The 9,065-nt window shown below is 49.1% G+C and overlaps 1 protein-coding gene across 1 annotated transcript; it reads right to left on the bottom strand.

Annotated features, from left to right (window-relative positions):
- Positions 1–335: 335 nt before the first annotated feature.
- Positions 336–8,251, bottom strand: ACP6 (acid phosphatase 6, lysophosphatidic). The gene is made up of 10 exons (XM_075033965.1): positions 8,039–8,251; positions 7,054–7,182; positions 6,830–6,960; positions 6,094–6,173; positions 5,198–5,285; positions 3,457–3,589; positions 2,635–2,735; positions 1,196–1,291; positions 837–1,002; positions 336–533 (listed from the first exon to the last, which is right to left on the bottom strand). Exons 1-10 carry the CDS (start codon positions 8,207–8,209, stop codon positions 393–395), a joined length of 1,236 nt encoding a protein of 411 aa, XP_074890066.1. The 5' UTR covers positions 8,210–8,251; the 3' UTR covers positions 336–392.
- Between the last annotated feature and the right edge of the window lie 814 nt (positions 8,252–9,065).

Here is a 9,065-nt window from a genome sequence, read left to right as displayed (position 1 = left end):
TAAAAGCAATTGTTATGTCAAAGCTCTCAAGTCTGGTAGCACAGAGGAAGCTTGGGCTTCATCCCACAGTCCCAGCATATGAGGAACAGGTATGTTTTCTCTCATATTCCTGAAGCAGCAGGGCAATTTAAAAAGGTCTCTTCTCTCCCTTGCCATTTTCAGCCTCTCTGTGCTTTTGTGTGGCTACCTCAGAAGTGAACTCGAGCCATTCTGTTACACAGCTTCTTTCATCTTGCTGCTAACACTGAAAAGTGACACTGTGCCACCCTGTGTCTGTTAGGAAAAAGTCCCCTCATCTAAAATACCTTTAGAATATGGAAGGCTGGCAGGAATATAAAGAAAAATAGTCAAAGATTGTGACAATAAACTAATTTTAATTTAAGACAACTTAATCATGAGGCAGTTTGCTGATTCTCCTCCATTTGTGAGCACAGGTTATTGTACTCCTCTGGACTGACTGAGTACTGTGAAAGAACTTCTAGAAATTCTTTGAGTGGGCAGAGACCTGCTCTACATCCTTTCACCACTTGCTCCTGCAGAGGCAAAGAGACAAAATCACAGATCTCGTGCATTGCCAAAGCCCTTTTTTGCTGATACTGATGCATTCTGTGGCAGGAAAATATGCTAGTCGAGGCAAAGACAGAGAGGCAGAGGTTCAAAGTCTTTGCCTAAACTCACACTAGATCAATAGCCAGATATCTTGGCTACCATGGATGTGCTGTAGGTGTCTTACTCTGTTATCTGGCTTGATGGCGTGCTTGGAACAAGTCTTGCTTCACAGCTTTACACGCATGCATGGCAAAACCAAAAGCCCAGGATTTGTACAAGGGGCTTACCTCTCCATGGTAAGACATGCGAACAAACCACTCCTTGGACTGCCGGTGCTCATACAGTTCCAGGGTCACATCTGCAGCATAAGGTGGCCACTTGTGATCAAAGGTGCCCAGTGCCACCAGGACAGGAATAAGGGTAACGTCATGAGAAGCATAGAGAATGAGTTTTCTGATAAAAAGGGAAAAAAACCCCAAACCTAAAATGTTGGCTGTGCTCCTCCACAGATAGCCAGTAGCACTCATGCTTTTTCTAGCAGAGGAGCACTCATTCTCTTTGCCCCACACATTCAACATCTTTCTGAACCAGCTTTTCACACTAACAGCAAGCCAGAATTTGTAACAATTAGAGATCTGCCCTGTACCTGGCCTTTTCAGCTGGAGATGAGGGATCTACTGCTTCTGTAATGTTCTTCTGTAAGGTATAGAAAAGGAGACCAACACTCATCTGAAGAACTTCTCTATAAAAGAAGCAGAAATAAATCTACTAGGTTTTAAACTTTCAAATTAAATAATTTGGAACAAACACGTGCGAACCTGCATTTCTCTTACAAATTGATAACATATATTGGGTGTAGCTAAGAACTATTAAATGTAATTCCTATGGTCACTTTTTATTTTGGCACTTGCATGGTCACCACAGATTTTAATGTGATTGCAGAATGTGTGTGTGGGGGTGTTAACAAGCAGTCTCATGAGGTATGGCCCACATAAAGGGAAATCTAGAAACTCCTTGATGTTTTCTATGCTATTTTGTTCCCTGTGTTGTGATGTTTGAATGCATGCTTTTCAGCTAGCGAAGATGACTGCAGCTGACTGCAAAACAGCAACTGAAGTGATCAGGCCCTTTGGTGGGGAGGGGTGGGTTTTGAGAAGGTGGTGGCTATATTTAAAAATTAGTTTTTATCCCTGTATTGAACAAAGAGGAGACCTTTAGACAACTTATGGTGTGAAGAAACTCCCTCTACCTAATGAATACATCAGTGGAAATGGAGGACGAGTGTGACTGTGGCTCTCCTGGGTGTTGTGGGAGTGGGGGAAATCAGTCTTTCAGTACCTGAGATCCCTAACACAAGTTAAGGAAAAGGCTGAGGACAACTGCCCTAACAGAAAAGGCAGTCCTATACCACCACCTGAGAAGAGCTGGTGAATATGGCAGCTGCCAATGGATCTGAAAGGAAAACAGCTGCTAGGCTAGCAACTCAGCCACCTTTACAAATAAGTGTGGAGGAGGCAATTAACTGCATGTAGCAGCAGATTCTTTTGCAAGTACTTACATGTGTGCAGGGCCTGGCATCACCTTTTCCACTAGCACCAACACTTCTCAGCCCAGTTGTGCAGGTGCCATCCCTGGGATAAACTTCCCAGGTTGGAATTCAGATTGTAGTTGTGCATCTGCAAGGGCAGCCTCACCTGTGCAGCCTCAGGGTTCAGGCTGGAAGCATCTCCTATTCTTTTCTGCTTTTGCCTTTGACATGGGTTAACTTAAACAGGCGTGGCAACTGAAGCATTCATTGCCTACCTCAGTGGCTAACTCTCTCCATGACTGTCAGCAAAACAGGATGTAAGCCCACATCTTGGCCTCCTCAGTGTGGACTCCTTTTTCCTAGCTCATGTCCCTGACTCAAGGCACTGGACTGAGATGGCTAAGGCACAAACCTCATGAGGGAGCAGTAGCCTCTGGTGGGGGAATGCAGCAGATCAGAAAGGACTTCTACCTGCTGCAGTAAGCTGGTGCAGCTCATCCACCCTGGGTAAACCTAAGACAACCCCTAAGGCTGGAGGCATGGATACAGGTAATCACCTTGAACCATCTTCCAGAAGGAAAAGCAGCGAGTCAACAGATCGACGCTCAACTGTCTGCTGAAAGTTCTTCAGCACAGGACAGCTTGGCAAATTGTGCACCTGGAAGGAGAAGATGTAGCATAACAATAGGGTTTGACCCTTTCTGAACACAGCCTGAAGACACATGGATGACTGCCCATAGAAAACAGCTGTTCATGTAACAGCATTTGTGCTACAGTATTCTACTATGGTGCTCATGTGAGGAGTTCTAGGAGGTTTTAAATATACAGACTTGCTCCGTCCACCAAAACGATGGATGTTTCTTCTTGAGGATACATTTCTGTGTGAAGGGAGTATCATGCCTTGAGCTATTCAACTGACAGCCAGACCAATTACCATTAGCTCCAGCAAAAAAGAGGTACTAAGAGGGGTACAAATACGCCCAGCTCCCTCGCAGTAACAGAAGCAATCTGGCTCATGGGTAGTATGCTGGAACCCGGATTAAGATGACTCTCATGTGCTGACTGCCAAAGGAGGGAAAGCACTTTGTAATGGGGTAAGCAAGGCCCAACTGCTCTCTTAGCTGTACTTCATTACCCTTAAAAGAGATACTGGATTTCAAGGTAAGAACATAAATACTGGAGATGAGTCTTCATCAATCCTAGAGCAAGGCTGACTCCACATCTTGTTTTTTAAAAAGGCCACACTATTTCTGGATTGCACAGAAAGGTACTGGGGTATCCACTGGTATCAGTGGGTGTCGGCACTCCGTGATTTTCTCCATATGCATGGTAAAGGGATGTTTCTTTCTGTGACAGTGCAACAGAACCGCTCAGCTCACCTGCTCAGCAAGAATGTTATCAAGGAGGAGAAAAAAGTCCACAGACTTATCGCCTTCAATACCCATCTTCTCCTTAATTGTTTTCAAGTCATCAGAGATACCTGGCTGTTGCAGAGCATTCTTCAACTTACGCCTGTCAGGGAATTAAGAAAACAACCCAAAAACTTTTCACACATCAGACTTCCCGTCTTTTGTTTGTTTTTTTTTCATGACCCCAGCCCACTGGAGTTGTCTTACATCATTGAGGGGTAGAAGAGATGCACCACAGGATACTGAGGGATTCTTGATATTGGGAGTCTAAGTTGCAGAGTGGACAGATGCTGTGTCTAGATGTCAAGGATCAGAGCTGGCTATCTGCACTCACAGAGGTGAGGGAAAAAAATTAAGATGAGGTGTGAACACCTCAGAACTGGTTCCCATAAGCAAGGGCTGTGTATCAGTTAACAGATCTGGTCATACTGGAACAGCACAAGTCTGTGTCTTCAGGAAGCAGCCTTTACCTGCCTCATGAAAGAAAAAAGGGTAGAAACTTTGAACTGGTTGCTGTATGGTGTGGGAAAAGGGAAACACCTAGATACTCGCAGCTTAAACTCACCTCTCACTTTGTTAGAAGCCATTTGTCTCTTTACACTGTTTAAAATTTTATTTTGAAAAGTTTAGCTGAGAATATTTATGCTAGCCATGTACTTCAAACAAAATATTTTGCATAGGTTTTGTTTTCTCTGACCCTGATCTGTTGGGGAGGAGGTGGGAAAAGTTTTTTAAGCTTGCCTTTTATTTTTTTTAGGAACAGCTCTAGTTTCTGTTTGAAATCAAATATGCTGGAAGTTCTAGGTTAGGTAGCCTGTAAGCTGAGGCAGTGCTGCTTACTGCAGCTTAAAAAAAATTCCACCTTGATGTGGTCGCAAAATGTGCTCATTTGGTGGGCTGAGGGGGAGGGAGCAGAAGAACTTGCAGTTTACTTCCTTTTTGGACAGTTGATGTTACTAAAGGAGGCTGAATGTACTGCTTCTATGGGCTGTCACCTCACCACTGTCAAGAGCAATCCTTTGCCTGCAGAGTCAAGCATTATATAATGAGCTTTTGCAAGTGAATTCTGACAACTCTTGAATTTTGGACAAAAATATGCTAATGTATGATCCAACCAAACTGTAATACATTTGCCTCTCTTGTTCAGTTTCCACCCCATGCCCAACCTGGCACAGGCATTTAGAGTACTTGACTCTGCAAACATGAGTATTCTTTCTATGTAGGATGTTCCTTATTTTGCTTCGTTAGTCTTTGTTAAATGTGTCAAGGCTGAGTATATTTCGGTTTCTTCAAGGTATAAATGTGACAGGAATGTTGTAATAACCCCCAAACCAGAAACTGAATACAAAAAGGAGGCCCAAGATGTTCACACTTGAAAGGCTTGTTAAGGGATGTAGATGACATTAATTCTGCCCTGCAGCAATGCCGCAGAATAGCTGTACATTAGCTAGTAATGAGTGTTTGCTAGACATGGACTAAATTAAATTGGTCTTTCAAGAAAAACTTTCTATATTTTTTTTTCTTCTGGTGCTACTGCTTGGTATATGACTCTGCTCACCAAGTATTTTATACAACTAGATAACCATTCCAAAAGAACAGTAAGTGGCAGGGGAAGAAATTGGGAAATGGGAAGAAAATGTACTGTTTTAAATTACTACTGCTAAAATAAAACAGCAGTGAAATCATATGGGGAGGTATGGCTGGCAATTACCTGCTCAAGCATTTCAGGTGCTGGCAGTTGTGGTAATTAGGGTAGAGGATTTCAGAGCTTGCTTCATCAGTGACAATGACAACAGATCCTGTGGAACGAGAAGGAAGCTTCTGTGATCACTAGTGCACCTGTGTGTCTTTAGACTGCTTTAATCACTCCCACAGTCTTTGTGCTCAAGTCCATTGTTGTCAACTAGCAATTCCCCCCTGAGCTATCACCTGTAACACAAGCCACTGTGCTTGTTTCTCTGCACACAGCATTTAATTCCACAGGGATGTCTGCTGTGCACCTTGTAAAGCTTTCTAGTTGTGTATTCTTTTTTTGTAGTGTTTGTATGTGCCAAAAATTAGTTTCTGTCGTCAGCTGTAAGAAGCTCTAGCAAGTCACTTCTACTATTTGTTCCTGGAACTAAACAGGGAGGGAGCAGAGCTGAGATCTTCAGAACTTGGAGCCTTTTTCTAGGACATACAAGTAGTTGTCAACTGTAGGATACACTGAAAGTTACTCCAGATACTGAACTTTTAAAGGATTTTACTTGTATCACCTGATACACCTCTGAGAAACGTTTTTCAGACGTGCATCTTGTAAACATTGGACCTGAAACTTTTTGCCCTCTTGATTCTGAAGTGGGTTAATGCTAACCTCCTCAGTAGGTCTGAAATTGCAGCATTCATGGCAACAGATCCAAGCTGAGCACCAGCAGAAAGCTACACAAAGAGAGGGAGCAAGTGACAAGTTGACAACACGTAGAACCAGGAGAGCATGGGGAAGAGGGCCAGGCGCAAAGAACCAGGGAAGAAGTAACAACCAGAAGCCAGGGAGAGTTGAGAGGTGTGAGGTGTGCACGTCTAGGGAAGACTGAGAAAGGAAAGGCACTGGTCAGAAGTCTCCCCAACCTTCTTTCTGTTGTTGGTACAGCCCAGCTAGCAGGCACCGTGTGGACTCCAGATTCCGGAAAATATTCGTGGAACGGATGCTGAAAGAGAGAAGGCAGTTTGTGAGGTAGCACTTTTTCTTTCACGTGGATGTGGCTGCAGCTGGGGAGGACTTGCTGAAACTGAAGGTTGTGCTTTCGCTGTGGCTTTGGAAACCTGTGGTGGGATTCATCTTGCCTCGCTATAGCTATCTTAAATAGACACCTATTATCTGAACTGCCCTTTAACTTCCCTTCAGAGACAGTGGAGATAAAAAAGTTGGCACTTCTCTAGTGTAATTTTTCTCTCATCCTAAACCAGACACTCCCAGCATTACTGATGTGAGCAGCAGGGGTGTGCTTCATCTCACTGAACTTTAGCTTATTTAATCTACAGTGAGTTAAATTGTGCTCCAGAAATACCTGTTTCTCTTCACTCACCATAAAGGTGCATAATAGCACTGTCAAGGGCTAAACCTAGGTGAGATGAATCTGTCCCTTACATCACTCTCAGAACTGCTGGGGAATTGGATGCTTTGTGTCATTGAGTAAGTTCTAGTACAGGGCTGTGTAGGCTGAGCAAAGATGAAGGCCCAGGGACCAGCCAGTCCGCTATAGGGTGGAGAAGGGTATGCTGGTCAGAAAGTTTCCCTTGCACAGGGCTGCTTGTTAGGAGGGAGGACGCAAGGGAAGGTCTGAGAGGGAAGCGAGAGACTCACAAGACCTCAGCAGGCTTAAATGTTGGTGAGAGAAAGTTGGCTTCTTCCACATAGCTTCTCCTCAGCCTTTGCCCCAGGGCAAACATCTGCTGCATCCCTACTGTTGTCAGCTGTCCTGCAACTGCACCACCCTAAGTGCAAAGAAAAGGAAGGGTGTCCAGTGGAATACGGAAATAAAGAAGTCTACAGAGGGAACATGAAACCACCATGAAATACAGCCTCACCTTGAATGTGGTCTTTTTGTATTGCTCCTCATAGGGTGAGGGAGGCCGAGGTCCTCCATTTAGGTCAGTCACCATGTAATCAAACTTAGTCTGAGCAGGCACATCTAGAAGAGTGGGATGCCATTCCACCTGTTCCCAAACATACAAACAAACAAACAGTGCTTCAGTGGAAAATGAGGACTTTCAAGAGCATTAAACCAGTGCTGAGCTGTTACTGTGTGCTGCCTTGCCAATACCACAACAAGGAGCCAAAGAGAACTGATCTCTTCATACAGCGCGTGCAGAAATGACAGCAGTGCTACATCTTGGATTTGCTGATCTGCTGTGCATCATGCACAGATGATGTGCGTGAAACGCAGCACTTGCTTTCCTCCCCTTACAGGAGAAGAATCTGTAGGAAATCACTGTTGCTGCTATTTGTTACTCACTGAAAAGCTTCTCTAGCAAACTAGCAGAGCTCGTATCTGCCAGCTAAGAGGCTGCCTCGTTGGCAGCTGTGGGGAGACGGATCAATCGCAGTAACACCGAGGCGAGCAAGCGCACGTTTGCCGAGTACCTGCTGTAACGTGCAGTGCTGCGGGGGAACGGCTCGGCACCAGGCGTTAAAACCCAAAGTCCCGGGAGCGGCAGTAACCTGCGTTATCGCCAGCGGCCCCGGCCCCGGGCCGCCCCTGCCCGCGTCCCTCCCCCGAGGGCTCCCTGCAGCCGCAGCGGAGGTTGTTCCCTCTCCCGTCCCGCCAACAGGCAGCGGGACCGTGCTATCGCCGTTCCGCTTTAACTGCCAAATTCCCACGCTCTCCCCGAATTTACTCTCGGTAGGGCCCTGGGAAGAGGCGGGGGGGGGGAACCAACCCACGTACAGGCTGGCGGAAGCGAGGCAGCAGCGGGCAGCCGGCCGGCTCGGGGCGAGGGCACCAGCCGCAGCCCCGCGGGCTGCCGCCACCGCTCGGCAGCCCCGGCCGCCCGCGCCCGCCCCGTTGCTCACCGGCGCTGCCCCCGGGAGGGGCCGCAGCGGGGTGCGCGCCCCGTGCCGGAAGACCACCTGCACCAGCTTCAGCTCCAGGTCCCGCCGCCCCGGGGCGGCCGCCGCTGCCCGCCGCCGCTGCGCCCACAGGGCCAGGCCGCCCAGGAGGCCCAGGCGCGTCCCCCAGCCCATGGCGGCGGCGGCGGCGCCCGTCACTGCCGGCCCCCGGCGGCTCCGCCGCGCCGGCCGAGGGCGCGGGGGCCGACGGGAAGCGGAGTCCCCCCGCTGGCTCCGGAGAGCGGCAAGGGCCCGCCGGCGGACTACGGCTCCCAGCGGGCGCCGCGCCTGACGGGAAGCCGCCGTGAGCAGGCGCGCGGGGCTGGGCGCGGCCCCGGGGCGGGGCGGGGCCGGGGCGGGGCGGCCTGGCGCCGCCCCGCCCCGCCGGGACAGGTGGGGCTCGCGGCGCCTCCGCCCCGGGGCCGTCCGGCAGCCGCCGCCCCCGCCCCCGCCCCCGGTGAGGCAGCGGGGGTCGCCGCCGCCTCGTCGAGGGGGGCAGCGCTGGCAGCCCGCAGGCAGCCCCGCCGCCGCTTCTCTCTGGCTTTATTCGTTCTTTTTTCCGTGGGGAAGCGGCCCGGTGGGCGCTCCCTGCGGGCTGACTGACTGGCTGCAAGCGTGCGGCTTCCCGGGAGGGAGCAAGCCTTCCGGGTTGGGGGTTTTTTCCCCCCTTCCAACTTTTCCCCCCTGAAGGCACGCTTGGCGTCGGGGGTGGTGTGTTTGGGCGGAGGAGCCCGCCCCGGTGCTTATCGGTGGATGGAACCTAGTAGGGAGGGAAGAGCCTGCGGGGAGGGAGAGAGTCCCCGAGTTCCTCCCCATCTGGTTGCTTGCGCCCTCCTGTTAACAGCCCTTGATGAAGAAGGAAGTTTTAGGGAGGGGAGGATGTTGCATTCGGCTCAAATCTCGTATGGGACCAGTCACCTGCGCGCAGCGCTTCGGTCTTTAGTCGGCCCGTGTGGATGCGGCATGAGCGGCAGGAGAAACTTCCTTCTTG

Source organism: Buteo buteo, chromosome 8 (assembly GCF_964188355.1).
Source record: "Buteo buteo chromosome 8, bButBut1.hap1.1, whole genome shotgun sequence".
Classification (NCBI taxonomy): Eukaryota; Metazoa; Chordata; class Aves; order Accipitriformes; family Accipitridae; genus Buteo; species Buteo buteo.
This window is presented reverse-complemented; position numbering and strand designations above follow the sequence as displayed.